General features: G+C 37.2%; 1 protein-coding gene across 1 annotated transcript in view; it reads left to right on the top strand.

Moving 5' to 3' along the window:
- The window catches only part of Adk (adenosine kinase), a 169,927-nt gene that overhangs the window by 30,815 nt on the left and 117,546 nt on the right, over positions 1–21,566 (top strand). The window contains exon 4 of the mRNA XM_013025600.1: positions 7,554–7,628. Coding sequence (XP_012881054.1) covers positions 7,554–7,628 — 75 coding nt within the window. The remainder of the gene's footprint in view (positions 1–7,553; positions 7,629–21,566) is intronic.

Consider the following 21,566-nt stretch of genomic DNA (forward strand, 5'->3'; position numbering starts at 1 on the left):
CACATTACCTTTTTTTTTTTTTTTTTAAATCCCAAGGATATAATTTACACAGTAAAACCACAGATCTTAAGCTCTGTGGCTTTTGTTTTGTTTTTGTTTTTGTGGTGCTAGAAATTGAAGCCAAGGTATCACACATATTAGGCAAGTGCCACTGAGCTGTTCTCTTTCCTGTTTCCTGACTTCTGTTACCATTGATTAGTTGCTTGCTATAGAATATGATGTAAATGGAATCATACAGTAAGGACTATTTGTGTTTGATTACTTTTTTTCACTGTAGTAATTTTGAGGTTTACCCATTTCAGTTTGTGTGTTAGTAATTTATCCCGTTAACATTGCCGAATATTACCACATTATATCTATATAACAGCAATTCTTCTCTTGATGGACTGAGCTCAGTTCTGGGCTACTATGAATAAAGCTACTATGAACATTGTTATTTAAGTCTTTGTGTGGACTTAGGCAAATGCCTAATGTTGTGTCCTATGGTAGATTTATTGTGTTTTAACTTTTTGTGTGTATGCTGATACAGGGGCTTGAAATAAAGGCTTGGGAGCTACCCTTTAGCTTTTTTCATTCAAGTCTAGTGCTTTACTACTTGACCCATAGCTCTGCTGCTGCCTTTTTGGTGGTTAATTTTGAAATGTCATCCTCATATCTCAGCCTCCTGAATACCTAAGATTACAGGCACTAGTTTCCAGCTTGTATTTAACTTTTGAAACTATTAGACTCTTGGAAAATGGCGATTTTAAAGTTTATAGTAGGCATTCTAGTGAGTGAGCTACTATATTTTATTGTGGCTTTAGCTTGCATTTCTATCAAAGCTAATGATGTGATTATTGGCTGTTTATCTTTTTTTTTTGTCAGTTCTAGTCTTTTACTTATCTGAGAGCACTGATTTTGGATAATTTGACTTAATGATTTTTCAACTTCAGGATAGTGCCAAAGTAATATGCATTTAGTAGAAATTGTACTTTGAATTTTGAACTTTTCTTGGGCTAGAATTGTGTTGCAATTCTCTCTTGGTTCTGAGCTGTGTCAATAAACTGAAGCTTCAAGTCAGTCATGTGAACTAGGGTAAACAACTATAGTTTGTTTTGTTCGAGGCTATGATATTTGTAGGTTAGGTATTAAAATACATTTTCAGTTTAAGACACTTTTAACTTGCAGTGGGTTTATTCAGATATAACTCCATTGTAGGGTCAAGGAGCATCTATATTTTGATTTTTTTTTAATTTTTTTTTTTTTAAACAGGGTCTTGCTATGTAGGCTAGGCTGGCCTTGAACCCCTGACTCAGTCTCCTGAGAGCTGGGAATATAGGTCTGTACTACCACCCATACCCAGGCTTTTGGAGTTCTTTTTATAGTTTGGGTACTAGTTATATATACAGTTTGTTAGATTTTACACACATGTGCATGCATACACAGAACAAATATTTTTTCTTCTGAAGTATTCCTTTTTAATTTTCTTAATTTCGAAACATAAGTATACATTTTGCATTGTGTGAAAGTTGAATTTGTGAATTTATTTTTGTTTTAAATTCCCTTAGTTCTGTGCAAGATTTTTTTAAAATCCTTTTGTCCCTAGATTTAGAATTGTATCTTTCACATTTGGGTCTATGATTCATCTTAACTTTCAATTCCCCGCTCCTCCTCCCTTTATCTTCTGATACTAGAATTTGAATTCTGGGACTTGAACTTGCTCAGCTGGTGGTCTGCCACTGCAGCCTCACTTTCCAGCTGCTCTTGTTGTTAGTTATTTTGGAGGTAGGGTGTTATGGATTTTACTACCCATGCTGCTAGCCTTCACCTCTCAGCCTTCTGAATAGCTAGGATTATAATGTGAGCCACTAGCACCCAGCTTTAAGCCTATTTTTTAATGTGATGGAGAAGTTTCTCAAAACAGTTCTTTTCCTAGGTCTACAATTCTCTTCTGTTGACCTATTTGTCTAAGTGTACAAAAGTAACACATTGTTTAGTTGTTATAGCTTTGTAAGATCGTTTTTGTAACTTTAAATATTTGATAAAACTCATCAGTGTTAAACCATCTGGATTTGAAGTATTGTGGGCAAAGGGCAAAAAGTTTTACATTATGGTTATTATTTTGTGTATTGTGTATTTGTGTGTGTACACGCCAGTTCTGGGGCTTGAACTCAGGGCCTTGTGTTCTTACTTGAGTTTTTCACTGAAGTCTGGTGTTTCAGCATTTTACTGGTTAATTGAAGATGAAAGTAGGACTTTTCTGCTCCATCTGGCTTTGCTCTGCAGTCTTCAGACCTTACCATTCTGAATATCTAGGAATTATAGGCATGAGACACTGATGTCAGGCATTAGGTCATTTTTTAAAAACTGAAATATAATTATTCATATTTTTTGTTTTTTTTTCCTTTGTTAGTGTTAGAAGTTTTTTGTTTTTGAAGGAACTTACTTCCATTTGGTGCTGTTATGAATTTGTTCATAAAGTTTTCTTAATGTCCTGTTCTTATAGGAATTGCTTTATAGCTCACTTTGTGGTCCTAACATTAGTATGTCTTTTTATTTTTGGATCAGCTTGTGAGTGGCTTGGTAATTAAAATGCATATTTTGATTTTGTTGAATTTGTTTTGGTGATATATTTCGTATTTTATTTCTTCCTGCTCTCATCTTTTTTTGGGGGCGGGGGTCCGGTCGTGGTCCTGAACTCTGGGCCTGGGCGCTGTCCCTCAGCTCTTCAGCTCAAGGCTAGCACTCTACCACTTGAGCCACAGCACCACTTCCGGCTTTTTTCTTTTTGCTTATGTGGTGCTGAGGTATCGAACCCAGGGCCCCGGCAAGCAAGGCATGCGCTCTACCACTGAGCCACCTTCCCAGCCCCTGCTCTCATCTTTTTATTTTCTTTCTTTTACTCTTTTTAGTCAATTGACTGTTCTCTTTTTTTGAACTAGAAATTTATATTACTGATTGTATATATGCCTTTCTTGTTTTCTAATATGCATTTCCTATACAAAAATATTCTCTACTCTTCTTTAATAGCATCATAAAATTTTGATGTTCTAAATTTAGTTTAAATTGTAAAGTTTGTTATTTAATTTCTTAATATATGGAGATTTTTGTAGTTAAAGGTGGATTGTTTTGTTACAGGTCATTGCTTCATAGCCCAGTTTGGCCTATAATTTGCCTCGAGGTACTAGGATTACATTCTTGCTACTAACACAACTGTCCTAATTTGTGTTTCTGTATAGTTTGAATTTCATGGTATCCAGGGATTGTATTCTTGCATATTAGAAACATATATACAGAGAATGTATTATTTAGTTTCAGTACTTTGATAGTGACTGAGATTAGTGTTACAGGTTAGTTTTATATCTGTTTCTGTATTTTTGTATTTATGAAGTCCATTCAGCAATATTTTAAGAAAAAACCTCATACTGCAATTGAGTTTAGTGATTTATAAATACTAAGTCAAATTTGTGTGTGTGTGTGTGTGTGTGTGTGTGTGTGTGTTTGGTTGGTTGTAGGGCTTGAACTCAGGGCCTAGGTACTGTCTCTGAGCTTCTTTTGCTCAAGGCAGGTGCTCTACCACTTTGAGCCACAGTTCCACTTCCTGTTTTCTGGTGGTTAATTGGAGAGATAAGAGTCTCCTGGAGACTTTTCTGACAGGCTGGCTTTGAACTGAGATCTTCAGATCTCAGCCTCTTGAGTAGCAAGGATTACAGTTGTTAAGCACTGGTTCCTGGCAGTCAAATTGTTTTTTTTTATTTAGGTATTTAGTTGAGGTATGACTCATAGACTATAAAATCACTGTTTTAAAGTGGACGGTGTAGTAGTTTTTGTTATACTCACAAGGCTGTACAACTATCATCACTATCTAATTTCAGAACATTTTCATCACTTCTAAGTGAAACTTCATACCCATTAGCAGTCCTCTCCCCGCCCCCCCCCCAATCCACTAATCTGTTTTCTGCCTCTTGAATTTGCTATTCTGCACATTTCATGAGTAGGATCATACAATAGTTGGTTTTTAGCTCCTGGCTTTTTTTTTTGAGTAATATTTTTAAGGCTCATTTATGTTTGTAGCATGAGGATTTCATTCCTTCTTATGGTTAAGTAATATTATATGGATGTTTGTTCATTTCTCAATTATAGGCATTTGGATAATTTTTAGTTTAGCCGCTATAAGTAATACCATTCACATACAAGTTTTGTATTGCGATATTTATTTTTACTAAGTGTGGACTTTCTAGGTTATATGGTGTTTATTTGTTTACTCACTGTTCTCGGAGGTACTAGACTACCTGGCCAATGTATGGAATAGGCCAGTTATTCTGTGTCCTTGCTTCAAAAATCCATTTAGTAGAGGCACTTAAGCCCAAAGTTCAAAAAGCAATTGTTTACTTTTTTAAGGAACTGCCAAACTGTTTCCCAAAGTGACCTCATTTTGCACTCCCCAAATCAATGTGTACAGATTACTATTCTTCACATCCTTGTCCATACTTGTTACTGTTACCAGTCTTTTCTGAGAGGCACTATGTGCTTGTTGGGGCATGCTTTTAACTCTCAAACTGCCTTGGAGCTTTGCATTGCCTTTCCTGTAGAACCTAGCGCTCAGTTTGAAATGCGTGCTCAGGTCTTCTCAGATTTTTTTTGAGAATGCCCACAGCCCTGAACATATGCTAATGGCCTTCAGGATTCTTAGGGATTTTCAGAACCTTTCAAAACTCCTATGGTTGTTTATTCTCCTTTTCTATTTTTGGATAGCTGTTGTTTGCCCCAACTACTTTAGGCATCAGGGATGTTAAACAATTGGAGTTGGTTGCTTATGACAAATACCCTTGAGTTAAAGATTGTAAGCACTAGGCAAGCTCAGAATCAGGTCAAATAACAGGAAGCCTCAGGAGTGGGACTTCTCAGAGAACTGCCAGTTAGCTGAAATAATAGCACTTCTCAAATGGGGCTTTGAAGAGCGCCAAGCCAGTTCTCACCCCTCTACTAGCTGCTTGGCACCTGGATTCTACTGTGAAGACCACTGTGGATATGGAGGAAGAGGAATGGAAATAGAGCAAATTAAAAATATCACAAAACTTGCTGTTTTTACTGAGATTCAGGAGGCTTTACATAGCCTTCTATTTATTTTCTTCATATTATGGAAATATAAGTCAGTTTTTCAGCTTAAATGTTATTTACTTGTTAAACTATATTAATGTTTAATTATGTAGTAAAGAGACAAATGTCATTTATGAGACTGTAGTTCAGTCATTCCAGATCTTTGCAGAGGTATTTCTCAGCATGACTTCATTTATTTGTGAAGAACCAGATCATTGTTTATATGTACGCTTTCATCTGCTTGTCCACTGTCAGCCCTCCACTTCTTGGTGGCTTTCTTCTGTCAAAGTGTGCATCCAGTAATGGACTTCTTAGAGCAGACCTTTACTTTCCTCATCCACCTAACATGTAGGAATTCTAAGGCCATGCAAATGATTGATTGAGCCCATTCTGTGGGGAAGATTTCCTGGTGGCCTGCTGCCTTCTTCAAAATCATCAGATCTGGAATCAGATGGGTTTTTGTTTCTTCTTTCTTTTTCTCCACATCTGGCTGGAAGAGAATTTTGAAAAACAAAACCATAAACTTAGTTATTCTTCCCCCCAAAGAAGAAATCTGTCATGAAAGATAATCTCATAATCTCATGGGAACTGATTGACTGTCCATTGTTTGTCCATTTGAGATGTAAACCATCTTATGTTTTATTCCTTAGTTTGGAATAATTCCCCTCTCTTTTTTTGAATTAGAGGTCTTCAAATTATTGTAAGCCTTTGGTTAATATTTTAGAGTTCTAAAAAAGAAGAAAAAATTGGCGAGTACTATTGTTGTTTTTATAGAAGAGTGGTTGTTTTGGAAGTTCTTGTTCTGTTAGTCCAAATGATGTCATCCTAATGGTTTTTTTTGGCAGTGCTGGGGATTGAACTTAGGCCTTTTGCATGCTAACTACATGCTGTACCACTAAATTATTATCTGGATCTCTAATTTTTTTATATCTTTCTCTCTTTCTTTTGAAGTATTTCAAATGAAGTGACAAGAAATACAGAGTTCCTCTACACGAATTACTTATTTTCCCCAATGAATTATATAGCCATAGGATGTTATGAAAACCAGGGAATTAATGTTGTATAGCACTATAAGATGACTATAGATCTTACTAGAATTTCACTAGTTTTTGTATGCCCTGTTTTATGGAAATGGTGGTGGTATACAGTTTTATAAATTTGATCATGTCCAGATTTGTATAACTATTATCACACTCATGATGCCAAGTCAAGAGTTTCTGGTTCCTCACAAATGCCTTTATCAGGCATTTACTGATCTATTACTTTGTCACTTTGAGAGTGTTTTATACATGAAATCATAAAATATGTCGCCTATACTCTTTATTGTCTTAACTGATTGATGATTGACATCAGCTGATGAAGTTAATGTACAAAGCAACTCTTAAAATTAGTCTTATCATGGGACATTTAGAGCTGGACACAGTGACACACACCTGGAATCTCAGCAGGATCTTAAATTTCAGGCTAATACATAATGATATCGCCAGTTGGAGCTAGATAGCAAGATCCTGTCTTCAAGCAATCAGTCAGTCTTTTTGCTTTAGTTGTTTTTCATAGAGGCTGGCCTGAGACAACAGTCCTTGTCTCCTGGGTAGCTGGGATTATAGGCATTCATTACCATATCCCTTGTTTTTTTTTTTTTTTTCAGTACTGGAGTTTGAACTCAGGACCTTAAACTTGTTTAGCACACATGCTTAATGCTGAGCCATGTTTCTATCCCTGGTTTTTTGCTTATTTTGAGATATGGTTTGGTTTTCTGCTTGGCCTTTTGCCTGAGTATGATCCCCCTGTGTTAGGCTTCTTGGTAGTTCAGATCATAAGCATGCATCTCCTTGTCCAGATCTTTATTGAGTAGGAGGGGTCTCTTGAGGTTTTTTTCTGTACCTAGGCTGGCCTCAAACTGAAATCTCAGCATTTTCAGCCTCCCAAGCAGCTAAGATTACAGATGTGAACCAGGCATGTAATAGTCATTTTAAATAAATATTGAAATTCATTTTAATCATTAGCTTGAATAACTATTTTTTAAGCCCTCATCTAGTTTCTTTTGTTTATATATTTTCATCCAATTTAAAAATCATCATGTTTTGGTCTGGGAAGTTGGCTCAGAGGTAGAGTGCTTGCCTCTCATGCATGAGGCCCTGGGTTTGATTCCTCAGCTCCACATAAGCAGAAAAAAGCCAGAAGTAGCGCTGTGGTTCAAGTGGTAGGGTACTAGCCTTGAGCTGAAGAGCTGAGGGACAGCGCCCTGGCCCAGAGTTCAGCCCCCATGACAGACAAAAAAAAAAATCATCTTTTTTGCTAAATATCTTTGTATTACCTCTAAAATATACTTTTGCATGTAATTGATAAAAGTTTAAGCAACGAAAATGTTATGTTTATTTGCAGCATGGATTTTATTTTTACATTTGTGTTCATTTTACATACCAACTGACTTCTATAAGTATTTCTAAGTTATTTGCTTTTGTATTTTTTAGTGAAAATATCCTCTTTGGGATGGGAAATCCTCTTCTTGACATCTCTGCTATAGTGGACAAAGACTTCCTTGATAAGTAAGTATTCTTCATAAGTATAATGTGAAACATCTGAACAATAAAATAATAGAAACTTGGAATTGAATTTACCGTTTAACACCTTCAATTGGAGGAAAACACTACAAATTAAAAACCTCTATCAAGTGCACTGTTGTTGTTTAGTAACTGGCCACAATTTTCCCTGAAACAACTTACATATTTTGTTTATTTATGTTTTTACTTAAAAATCTATTATTATTCAGAAATTAGAAGTATGTATGACTTAGTCACTTTTTGTGTGTGTGTGTGTGTGTGCGCGCTGATCCTGGGACTTGAACTTAGGGTGTGGGTACTGTTCAAGCCTAGAACTCTGCTACTTTAGTCACAGCTCCCACTTCTGGTTGTTTTTTTGGTGGTTAATTGGAGATAAGACTCAAGGACTTTCCTGCCCTGGCTTTGAACTGTGGTATGATCTCAGCCACATGAGTAGCTAAGATTAAGGTGTGAGCCACCATTGCCAGCTTCTTAAATTTTTATTCATGTTAATGAGCACCAAACTATATCTATAATGGAACTATAACATAAATGAGTGAAGAAAGAAAGATGATTAGGGTGGACAAGACTTATATATAAGGTATAATTAAAGTCTACTAATCTGGGCTGGCAATATGGCTTAGTGGTAGATTGCTTGCCTATCATGCATGAAGCCCTGGGTTTGTTTCTTCAGTACCACATAAACAGAAAAAACTGAAGGCCAGCACTATGGCGAAGTGGTAGAATGCTAGCCTTGAGCAAAAAGCAGCTCAGGGATGGTGTCCAAGGTCTAAGTTCAAGCCCCAGGATTGGCTCTCCCCCCACTCAAAAAGTCTACTAATCTGTTTTCTTTTTAATAGTAACTCTTAGTGTTATTAAATTAGCTAAGAAGGCAGTATATTTATTTACCTAGTTTAGCATGGAAAAATTAGGTTGTAGAAAATAATTAGTAATGGAAAGGAAACTTTCCTTCTTTGTAATTGAAGTAAAATTGAAGTAACATTTGAATAATATAAAATGATTCATTTTAGCCATTTGGGAGTATACAAATCAATAACTGCCAGTACAGTCACAATGAAGCTATCCTTACTATCTGATTCAGATATTTTCATCTCCATAAACAGTAACAGAATACCCTATACGCAGTCATTCACTGTTCCCTCCTTTGCTTCAGTCTCTTGCGCATCACCAGTAATCTGTCAGTTTCTACCAATTTGCCTGTTCCTTGGTATCCCTTCTACATATAACCATGTAATAATATGTTATATTGGTTTATTTAACTTAGCGTAATGCTTTCAAGGTTCATCTATGTTGTAGCTTGTCTTCATCCCTTTTTTTTTTAAGTGTAACAACATTCCAGGGTACTGATGCCACATTTTGTTTAAATAGTTACTGGTTGATAAATACTTGGATTGTTTCCATTAATCATTAATGTCTAGTGTTTTGAACAATGATGCTCATTAGTGTTCATCTACAGGCTTTTGTGCGGTCATAGGTTTTTACTTCTCAGATATACACAGAGGAGTGCAAGGAGTAGAATTGCTGGATCAATTCAGTGTATCAACTTTGAAGGACTACCCACCTTTTTTCTATAGCAGCTATACCATTTTACATTCTTGTCTGCAAGGTACGATACATCTAATTTCTCCACATTGCCAAAACGACCTTGCATTTTCTTAATTACAGTTATCCTGATGGATATGGGGTACATAATTTGCAAATGTTTTTCCCATTCTGTGGACTGCCTGCCTGCTTGCTTGCCTGCTTTCATTCCTCTTTCTCTCTTTTTTCCCTCCTCTTCCCTTCCCTTAATTTCCTTCCTTGGCTTCCCCTTTCCTCATCTCTTTTGAGAGACACATTGAAACTATAATGGAGAGTTTTTAGTTTATCTGTTATATATTTCTCTGATTAAACTTGATCCTAATGTCCTATTTTTTGTAATTTTAAATGGAATTCTTATTTTTTTTAGATTTTTCATTGCTGTATATTCAAATATTATTGATTTGGGAGATAACTTAATAAATTCCACCTTTAGAGATATGGACATTAACCCCTATAATTCTGCATTTGAATCAAATTGTATGCAAAAGGGTCAGGCAAGAATTTATAAATGTGTAAACTTGGCCAATTGTAAACAGTAGGAAAGTTTGGACATTCAAACACATTCCAAAAATACTCTTTCCCAGTCAGCAAACACACATAGTAATATTAATAATTTTAGTTCTTCTGATTATTTTGTACTTTATACAAGTTCTTATAATATTTCACAAGCTGACCTTGAATCACTGGAAACAAGTGATATTCCTGCTTCAGCCACCCAAGTAGCTGGGTCTAAAGGCACATGCTACTGAATCTGTGTGACTTTAAGTAATAGGAAATACTTAGTATTTCTTATTCTATCATCTTTTAGTAGAATCTCTTGACTTCTCATTATGTAAGATGAGAAGTTTTACTACCTTTCAACTTCTCTTTGATACTTCTCTTTCTTTTTCCTAAGTTCTGTTAACTGTGTTACTTACTTATGAAGGTTGATGTTTTCACTCTGTAGTCTATATAATTAAGCCTTCTCAGCATTGTATACAAACTCACCATTATTATTATTTTTTTAATTGTGAAAATACTGTGCAGAGGGGTTACAATTACATGTGTAAGGTAATGAGTACATTTCTTATCAAGCATTGTTACCTCCTCCTTTGTTTCCCCTTACCATCCCCCCCACCGCACACCAAAGTTGTAAAGTTCGTTTTTTTGACATAATATCTTGTACATCCTATTGTTGCAATGGGTCCATCTGTATCCCTATTTAAACCATTTGTTTTACAAACTCACTATTATTTCTTGAACTATTAGAGTCCTATTTAAAAAAAAATTCTGCCTGTGTCTATATCTTCATCAATAGATAAACTGCCTCCTGGCATTTTCAAAGTTTCAGGTCCTTACATTTAGGTCTTTGTCCATTTTGAGTTGATTTTTATATAGGGTGAAAAATAGGTTCCAGTTTCTGTCTTACATGGATCTCTAGTTTTCCCAGTACTGTTGGGAAAGAGGTTGTCTTTCACCAGTGTTTTTGCCATCTTCGTTGGGAATCAGAGGGCTTATAATCAGGTAGGCTTATTTCTGGGTCTTCTATTTCACTGATTTATATGTGTATTTTTGTGCCAGTAACATACTGTTTTTGTTGCTGTGGCTTTGTAATATAATTTAAAATCGCAATCTCTCTCTCTCTCTCTCTCTCTTGCAATAATATGGTTTGGTTAGGACTTCTTGCTTGGTAGGCATGTGTTACCACCTGAGCTATGCACTCTAGCTCTTTTTGTTTTAATTATTTTTTTATATAGGGTCTCTCATTTTTGCCTAGGCCAGACCCTACATGTACCTCCACATAGTTATGACAGTACATACCACCATTCCCCTCTTGTGGGTTGAGATAGGGTCTTGCTGATTTAGCAGGGAGGGGCTGGGCTGGCCTTGAACTGGCTAGCTTCCCAATCTCTGCCTCCCAAGTAGCTGGGTGTGAGTTGCTATGTCTGGCTGAAATTAGGTATGGTGACACTGTAGGAGGCAACTTCAAAGATTCTTTTGCTTGGCCTTATAAATTAATGAAAAGCTGGACACTCAGTATTCTCTCTCCCCTTATCATCTATGCTCTTTATTTTTTTTTAATGGTGTGTGTGTGTGTGTGTGTGTGTGTGTGTGTGTGTGTGTGTGTGTGTTGGTACTAGAGCTTGAACTCGGGGTCTTGGTGCTGTCCCTTAACTTTTATGCTGAAGGCTGGTGTTCTACTACTTGAACCACATCTCCACTTCCAGCTTTTTGGTGCTTGAGTCCTGCCTGGATTGGATTTGATCCACAATCTGCAGATCTCAGGCTTGGTCCTCGGCAGCATCTGTACTCCTTGATGTGAGCTATTTCCTGCTGCATGCATTTTACAATCACCTTGAACCCCAGAAAGAACAGGATAAGCATATTGTGAGAGAGAGCAATGCCATGTTCTTATCATCTTAGAATAAATAGCCAAAGCTCCAGAAATGAACTGCCAGGAATCTTGTTCATGTTCCATTCCAGCGGTAAACTTATAATTTCTCTAGAGACAGAGACCAAATAATCAAGGTATGGCACCATACCTTGATTGTTTTAACTATGCATATCTTTCTTCCTACCCTACCCTCAATTCTCTGAATTTAACTAGAGGCCAGTGTCTATATCTGAAGACAACTGAAGATGTACTTTCCATGACTGCCATGTGATAAATCTTTCTCAGCTTGCCTTCACCCTGTCTCTTAATTTGGCATAAGATGCCCTGGGCTTAATGTGGTATTCCTGGACTTTGATGTAAAACCTAGTTTTAATCTTCTAACATTGGGTTCTTTTCTAGGATTCCTTTGGTGACTTTTATGTTTTTTTTCTAATTTCTGTGAATAATATTGGAATTTTGGTGAGGATTGCATTGCATCTATAGATTACATAATATTATCAGAGTATTATTCTTCTGCTCATAAACATGGAAGATTCTTTTCATCTTTTAGTATCCTCTATAATTTTTCTTCGCTTTATTGTTTTCATTTAGATGTCCAGCGTATCCTTGGTTATTTTGTTTTTGAAGTATAAATGATATTACATTAAAAGGCTTCTACAAAAAAACAATTAACAAAGAGACAGTCTACAGAATGGGAGAAAATCCTTGGCAACTATTTGTTTAACAAGGAATTAATATATCCAGCATGCAAAAAAAGCTCAAAAAATTAAATGACAGCCAGATAATACGTTACATGCCTATAATACCAGCGATGAGGAGGATGAGATATTGTAAGACATGTTTAAAAGCTGCTTTTGCTGGGACAGAGTGGGGACCCAGGCCCCTCTTTGCATTTGTACTCTTTGGTCTGAGCCATCCTTTCCTACAGTCATTTGGTACTCATCCTTGGCTCCAGGCAGGGCAGAATTTACTGATAAACATTTTGTAACACAAGGCAGACTGCCCCTCAGCCTGGCAGTGCCAGTGCCTTCTTATCTGTGAGAAAGGGTGAAACTGCCCCAAAGGAAGAAACTAAAAGCTCCAGCCAGACTACCAAGCAACCAAGCAATTGAAGGTTTATGAATTATTAATATTGACAATTTCCTTGAGGCATCTTGGTTTTCTTCCTTACTATCTTCCACTTTCTAATGTCTTATTGAAAAGAAGCACAGTATTTTCTGCACAGGGTTTATAATTAAAATAATAATATAAGCTTTGTTGAGTTTAGCAATGTAGGAATACAAGTAACCAAAGTCCATAACTTTAATAAATCATTCATATGTAGTAGAATCTTTGCGCAAAGAAATTACATTATACTTTTGCTTCTTATAATGCTCATGTTAGGAACTTAAATATTTGTGAGTGAAAGAAATTTAGTGGGAGGCCTTTTTAAAATGGAGTTTCCTAGTTTGTTTGTTTGCCAGTTCTAGAGCTGGAACTCTAGGCTTGGGTGCTATCCCTGAGCTCCTCTTTGCTCAAGGCTAGCCCTCTGCCTCTTGAGCCATAGTGTCACTTCCAGCTTTTTCTTTGATTAATTGGATATAAGAATCTCTTGGGCTGGGATGTAGCTCAGTGGCAAAGCGCTTGCCTAGCAATCACAACGTCCTGGGTTCGATCCCCAGTACCAAAAAAGAAAAGACAAAAAAAATACAGTTAAAAAAAAACCCAAACAAAGAATCTCTTATCTCTGCCTGGGCTGGCTTTGAACCGTGATCCTCAAATCTCAGCCCTCTGAGTAGCTAGGATCACAGGTGTAATCCCAGCCACTGGTGCCTGGCTGAGTTTTCTAGTTTTAAAGTTGATGAAGATACTGGTAATTTCTTTTATATTTCACATGTTAAGCATTTTAATTTTATGGAGCAGATTTTAAAAATGAGCCTTCATATGCTGATGGACTTTGCACATTGGAATGATGATCCACAAAGTATTGAGTCTAAAGAAAGGTCTTGGAGAACCAATTTGAAAAATTTTAAAGATTAAAAAGAGAATGTAACAATTTGACAGTTACCTACCATTTATTGAGCATGTAATAGGTTTGCTTTATATGGTGTTAGTTTATTTCTTAAAGAAGGTTTGTGAAGGAAGTATTCCCCCAAAGGAAAAATTGAGCTGAAATTATTTATTCATGGCCACATGAACAAATGAATGAATAGTGTAGAGATTTGGAATATAGGCTAGTCTTAATGATAAAGCTTGGCTATGGATTCTAAATCTAGCAAACACACACACACACACACACACATATACATACATACACACTAATTGTGTAACCTGTATTCTTTATTTTGCTATGACCTTATGGAAGTGTTAGTTTGAAATTGAAAAACTCAATCACATATCTATTGTTTGTTATAAATTATGGTAGATATGCAAAGGTTATAATCTTAATGAAATTCTATTTTCATCCATTTACAAGTATAGTATAGGTTAGTATAGGGTGTGTAATTTGCCCCTCCCCCCATTTAAAAAAATTAATGTTATGATAGATTGGTCAGTTCTTTGTGAGTAAATGAGGCTCAGCAGTTCTCTTCTTGAGTAGATTTTCAAACAGTGCAGTTCTTGTATCAGAATGTTGGAAGGTTATCTAACAATACTGACCCATTTCCAGAATAAAATGACCATGATTGTGTTTATAGGAATATAAATGAGATATTTACATACTTGATATAAAAATTAAATTCCTTCTGAAACATCCTCATTGTTTCCTTGAAGATTATGAAGCTAGTTTTCCCCTAAAATAAGAGAAATTAGGATATTTATCTAATTGAGAGAAAAGCAGAATTAAATTAGTTAATGGAAAATTAGGAACAATGGTGGAAGAGTAAGCTATTGTAAAGAATCTTTTCTAGTATATTGAAAGATACAGTGGATGTGAAGGGAGTAGGAAATGTGGAATATATATGTACTTAGGAAATGTGGAATATATATGTACTTCCATGTGAACATTGGTTGAGTTATACAGAGAAAAGAAGAGATATGTGTTAATAGGAGTGGAGCAGGAAGAGAAGTAGGAGAGGTTTGCCTTGGTTTTTCCTGACACTAGAGGAATGAAGAAATGGCTATTGAAAAAGAAAAAAAATCATAAGAAGTAAAAAATACTGTTTCATGAAAATAAAGTAGGTTAGTTGAGGAAATATATAAAATTCCCAAATAATTTTTTTTCTGCTTTTCCTCAGGGTTTGGGTGCTATCCCTGAGCCTTTTTTGCTGAAGGCTATCATTCTACTATTGGTCCATGGCCCCACTTCCAGCTTTTTGGTGGCTAATTGGAGATGAGAGTCTTGCTTAGGCTGGCTTCAAATCTTGATCCCCAGATATCAGCCTCCTGAGTAGCTAAGGTTACTGGCATGAGCCACTAAACACTGGGCTGCAAATCTAAGTCTTTAATAGTATAAGCATATATTTGGAGATTGTGGTTCTATGACAGCCCGGACAGAGAAGTCACAAATCTCCATTTCCCAAATAACCAGTAAAAAGTGGGCTGAATACATGGTTCAAATATTAGAGTGCCAGTTGAGCAAGTAAGGCAATTAAGTTTAAGGTTCTGAGTTCAAACCTTGTGAACTATCAAAAAAAAAAGATTAATATGTGGCTAGGTTTTCTTTAGATATATACATTTTGTGATATTGATCATTATAGAACTTGTTAGACCTCTAAAATTACAAAAATAAGTAGCTTTTGGGAAAAAAACAATTAAAGAGTGATTACAGTAGAAATGAAATCTATAATAGAATGTGATAATATGAATGTATATTATGTGCTGTACAGCATGGTAACCATTACTTACATTTGTCTGTGAACATTTGAAGCATAGCTTATGCAACTGATAAATTTAACATTTTATTTTAATCTTAGTCATATGTCAGTACAATATCAAACAGTGCAACCTTGAATTTATTGCAATTAAAAAATTTTTTCTTCATGGAAGAATATATTTGTTAGATTTTTTTTTCTAGTGGTACTGATCATATGAATGCTGTAATGCTATAATCCTGAGTGTTGAGATCTCAAAAGGTTAAAATTCCTAAAGTCCAAAAAAGCCCCAAAGTATAATGTTGAAAGATAAAATCTCAAATGTTGAAAATTTGAAAGTTATTATCTCAAGAACTGCAATGCCCACTGAAAAGTAAAGACCTATATAAAGAGGGGTAGAAAGCCAGAGTCAGTGGATAAGGGCACTTTTGATTGTATGCAGAATATTTGCATCAGATTGGTGACACAAATGCCTTTAAAACTGATGAAACACTATTTGAGGATATATCCATTAGGCTGTTACTAGAGAAGATTAGTATGTGAGTTTCAATGTCTTTATTGTGGGCCAGGACATCAGATTAGCTCCAGATCTGGAGTGAATACTGAAGATAGTTGGTCTCTGAGAGATGAGACAGTTTTCTTTTGGCTTGGGCATCAGAACCCCAGCTTTACAGACATTTGAACTGTAAAACTTTCAGAAGTGGTATGTGTATGTATGAGTGATTTTTTTCTTTTCCAAGAAAAAAAAATTAGATGAGGGGGTGGGAAACTGGGGAAAAGTGAAAGGCCAGAAACATACTCATTATATGACTTATGAAAAATCATAGCCCCCTCAGTAAACACTTCAATAATAACAATAAAATTATATTTTTTTCAAAAAGAGAAAAATTAGTATGCTTCAGTAACAATATACACAACTCAGACATAATCAATTTTAAATGAGTTACATTTGTTTCTCACTAATGCAATACTCAGATTGTAGCAACAAACCTTCCATATTTAAATATCTTCCATGCTCAATAATTACAAGGTAAGAGTGTGGTGGCATAAACTTGTAATCCTAGTTACTTATGAGGCAGAGACCCTGAGGGTTCCATTTTAAGGCCAGCCTGTGCATTAATTTAATAAGATCCCATATCAACTAACAAGCCACGACTATAAGCCCAGAAACTTGGAGGCATAGGTTGTGGTCTGTGGCTGGTCCTAGATAAAAATGTGAGATTCTTCCAAAAAATAAGAGCAAAAAGGACTAAGAGTGTGGCTCAAGCAGTAGAGGCAGCCTGCTTTGCAGGTCTGAGCCTCCTCGCTCAATCAGGTCTTACTATCACAAAACAAGAAATCCAAGTAGGAATTAGTACACCCTTTTAGTTTTGTTTACATATTCATAAAGTTTAAAAAATGTGGGGCTGGGAAGGTGGCTCAGTGGTAGAGGCTTGCCTTGCATGCCTGAGGCCCTGGGTTCGATTCCTCAGCACCACATAAACAAAAAGAAAAAAGCCGGAAGTGGTGCTGTGGCTCAAGTGGTAGAGCGCTAGCCTTGAGCTGAAGAGCTGAGGGCAGCACTCAGGCCCAGAGTTCAGGTCCCATGATCAGACCCAAAAAAATAAAAAATAAAGTTTAAAAAATGTGTAAAGTTTGTAACTCCTAGTTGGGTGCTGGTGGCTTATGCCTGTAATCCTAGCTACTCAGGAGTCTTAAGATCTGAAGATTGTGGTTCAAAGCCAGCTGGGGCAGGAAAGTCTGTGAAATTCTGAAATCCAATTAATCATAGAAAAAGCTGGAAGTGGTGCTGTGGCTCAAGTGGTAAAACGTTAGTTAGCTTTGAGCATAAGGAGCTCAGGGACAGCACCTAAGTCTAGCCCTAGGACTAGAAGGAAAAAAACCTAGGCTCTGGTGACTCATGCCTGTAAAATTCTAGCTCTGTGAAGAGGTTGAGATCTAAGGATTGTGGTTGAAAGCCAGCTGGGGCAGGAAAGTCTGTGAAACTCTTACCTTCAGTTAACTCCAGAAAACTGGAAGTGGAGCTGAGGCTCAAAGTTGTTGAGTGCAACCAGTGCCAGTGGCAAATGTCTGTAATCCTAGCTATTCAACAGAAAGCTGAGATCTGAGGATCAAGGATTTGAAGCCAGCCCAAGCTGGAAAATCTATGGGACTCTTATCTCCAATCAACCCCCAGAAACTGGTAGTGGACTTGTGGCTAAGTGGTAGAGAATTAGCTTTGAGCAAAAATGCTCAGGGACAACACCCAGGCCCTGAGTTCAAGCCCCAAGACCAGCAAGCATGCAAAAAAAGAAAAAAGCTGAAAAATAACAAATGCTGACGAGGTAAAAAAAAAAAAAATCAAACCATTATACGCTTATATCCAATGTAAATTTGTAGGGCTGGGAATGTGTCTTAGTACCTAGTATGCATGAAACCCTCGTTCAATTCCTCAGTACCACATAAACAGAAAAAGCTTGAAGTGGTGCTGTGGCTCAAATGATAGAGGGCTAGCCTTGAACAACAATAACAAAAAAGACTCTGGGACAGTGCCCACCAGAACTGGCAAAATTAAACAAAACAAAACAATGCAAATGTGTAGTCCTACGGAGAATAGTATGGAAGGTCCTCAAAAAACTGAAAGTGAAGCTCCCATATGACAAAGCTAATTAATTTCTGGGTATACATCTGAAGGAAATGAAATCAGCATTCAAAGGAGATGCCTGTACACTGTATTTAACACTATTCACAATAGCAAAGACATGAAATCAGCCAAGGTGCTCATCAGACAGATAAACGAATACAAAAAAGGAGGAAGGGGTCTGGGAAGGTGGCTCAGTGGTAGAGCGCTTGCCTTGCATGCCTGAGGCCCTGGGTTCGATTCCTCAGCACCACATAAGCAAAAAGAAAAAAGCCCGAAGTGGCTTTGTGGCTCAAGTGGTAGAGCACTAGCCTTGATCTGAAGAGCTGAGGGACAGTGCCCAGGCCCAGAGTTCAGCCCCATGACCGGACCCAAAAAAAAAAGGAGGAAGGAAGGAGAGCCCTAGAGTGAAGCAAAGCACTACCACCTTCCCGGGTTCTGCACCTAATGAAAGTTTTTAGGCAAGGAAAGAATATGCAGGAGGAGGTAAAGGTGAAGAAAGAAAAGTTTATTGGGGTATGCTCCTGGGCGAACTCCCTGGTCGGGACCAGAGAGGTCACACAGAATCTGGTTGTAGCAGGGTTTATATGGCTGGGATCATCAGGAACTTTTAGCATGTAACATGTTTTTTTTTTTTTTTTTTTGGTCTGTGGGGCCTGAACTCTGGGCCTGGGCGCTGTCCCTCAGCTCTTCAGCTCAAGGCTAGCACTCTACCACTTGAGCCGCAGCGCCACTTCCAGCTTTTTTCTTTTTTGCTTATGTGGTGCTGAGGAATCGAACTCAGGGCCTCGGGCATGCAAGGCAAGCACTCTACCACTGAGCCACCTTCCCAACCCCGCATGTAATTTGTTTTGTGAGTTTGAACAGTTTCAGGCTAGTGCCCCCAAAGGACAATGATTGGGACAGGTGGTATATAATTGGGACAGGTGGTGTATGAGGAAGTGGCTTTTCTCAGCTGCCTCTGCCCTCCAGATGTCTCTGGCTTGTTTTGTAAAATACGATGTTCTTCAGTTCCATCCGTTTTCCTGCAGATGACATAATTTTATTCTTTATGGTTGAATAATAATACATTGTACATACAGAGGATTGTTTTTTCTTTGCTGGTTCTGGGGCTTGAACTCTGCCTAGGCCCTGTCTCTGAGCCTCTTTAATGTTCAAGGCTAGCGCTCTACTACTTGAGCCACAGAGCCACATCTGGCTTTTTTTGAGTAGTTTATTGGAGATTAGTGTTTCATGGGGACTTTTAGGCCGGCTTCAGTCCTCAGTTGTCAGATCTCAGCCTCTTGAGTAGCTAGGATATTTGTGATTTCCAGGTCCTGGTACTGGCTCACTGGAATTTGGAAAATGATTCCTCACTTTAAAAAATTGTCAGCAGAGTGGGGTGCCGGTGGCTCATGCCTATAATCCTAGCTACTCAGGAGGCTGAGATCTGAGGATCGCGGTTCAAAGCCAACTGGGGCAGGAAAGTCTGTGAGACTCCAATAAACCACTAGAAAAAACCGGAAGTGGCACTGTGACTCAAACAGTAGAGCACTTGTCTTGAGCTGAAGAGCTCAAGGACAGCGCCCCAAACCCAGAGTTCAAGCCCCACCAGTGACCAAAAAAAAAATATTGTCAGCAGTATTTTTGTAATTAATTGTACTATGTATTTCATGTTCATATCATTTCCAACACTAGAGGTATAAATTTTATGAAGATCTTTAGAGAATTCCAAAAATCCATATTGAAATGCTAAAGTCCCAAGTAAGCACAAGCAAGCACAAGCAATTCTTGCAAAATAAAGCATTGCCGGCAGTTATCACAATTCTATACTTCAAACTATATTATAGAGCCATAGTAACAAAACTCATCTTGGTACTGGGACAAAAAGCAGATCAGAAGACCAATGGAACAGACTAGAAGATCCAGAAATGAGCCTGCACACACACACATTGCCATCTGACTTTGACAGAAGTTCCCAAAATACTGTATATTAGAAAAAACCCTCTTCAACAAATAGTAAATTGGATATCGCTATGCAAAAAACGGAAACTGGATCTATCACTATGTCCTAGTATCAATTCAAAGTAAATCAAAGACCTCAGTATAAAACCTGGAACCTTTAAACTACTGCAGAAAAGAGGAGGGAAACAGTAGAACGTATTGCATATGCAGGAGCTTCCTGAATAGAATTCCAGGGGTTTAGCAAATATGAGAGAAAATTGGCAAGAGGTATTGATTAAGCTAAAAAGTTTCTGTATAACAAAGTAGATAAGTCACTAAGCTAAAAAGAGAACCTATAGAGTCGGAAAGATTAGCTAGCTATAAGTGCCTAGTAACTGGAATATAGAAAGAGCTAAAAACAAAACAAAAAACCTTTAGCCGGGCACAAGTGGCTCATGCCTGTAATCCTAGCTACTCAGGAGGCTGAGATCTGAGGATTGTGGTTCAAAGCCAGCCCTGGCAAGAAACTCCATGAGACTCTTATCTCCAGTAAACCACCAGAAAACTGGAAGTGGCGCTGTGGCTCAAGTGGGAGAGTGCCAACCTTGAGCTGAAGAGCTGAAGGACAGTGCCCAGGCCCAGAGTTCAGGCCCTACAACCAAAGGGGAAAAAATCCTCAGAGATTCAAAAACCTAATTAATAAATGGGTAGAGTTACTAAATACACTTGTCAGAGGGAGAAGTAAAAAAGGCCAATAAATACATGAAGAAAAGTTCAACATCCTTGGTCATATAGGAAATGCAAATTGGAAAACATGGAGATTCCATTTAAACTTCAGTCAGAATGGCCATTGTCAAGAATATGAACAACAAATGCTGGCAAGTGTGTAGAGTAAAAGGAGCCCTGATACATTCTTGATGAGAATGTAAATTAGTTCAACTACTTATGGAAGTCAGAATGGAGATTCCTTAAAAAAGTAAAAATGGAACCACTCTATAACCCACAGTATATTGGTACCACTCTTGAGCATTTATCTAAAACATTACAAGTTAAGACACAGTAAAGGCACCTGAATACCCATGTTCATTACAATACTATTCACAATAGGCAAGTTATGTGAGCAACCTAGATGCCCTACAATAACTTAGAAATGTAGAGTGTGTATGAATGAATGGTGGAATTTTATTCATCTATTAGGAAGAATAATAGGTCATTTTCAGGGAAATAGATGAACCTGGGAAAAAATCATATTGAGTAAGGTAAAACAGGCTTGGAGTGACAAATGGAATGTGTTTTCTCTCATGTGTGGAAGTTAGACCTAAAATAAGGGTGAGGATAGACTCGGTGGGGGAATATATTATAATGTTCAATGGATATTTGTGAAAATGGAACTGAATACTGAATATGGTAGATGAAAGCCACTGGCACCTGGCTTGTATGCTCTCTTATTTATTTCATATTAGATCCTACATGTTGCCTAAACTTGTCTGAATTTGTGAAGTCAAGTGATTTACTTCTTTGAGCCTTTTATGATTTGCATTACTGTACTTCACTGTTTTATCCCACAATTGAGGATGGAGTCTAGGCCCTCACTCATGTTAGGCAAGTACTGTACTGCAATATATCCCTAGCCT

Source organism: Dipodomys ordii, unplaced genomic scaffold, assembly GCF_000151885.1.
Source record: "Dipodomys ordii isolate 6190 unplaced genomic scaffold, Dord_2.0 Scaffold86, whole genome shotgun sequence".
In the NCBI taxonomy this organism is placed as follows: domain Eukaryota; kingdom Metazoa; phylum Chordata; class Mammalia; order Rodentia; family Heteromyidae; genus Dipodomys; species Dipodomys ordii.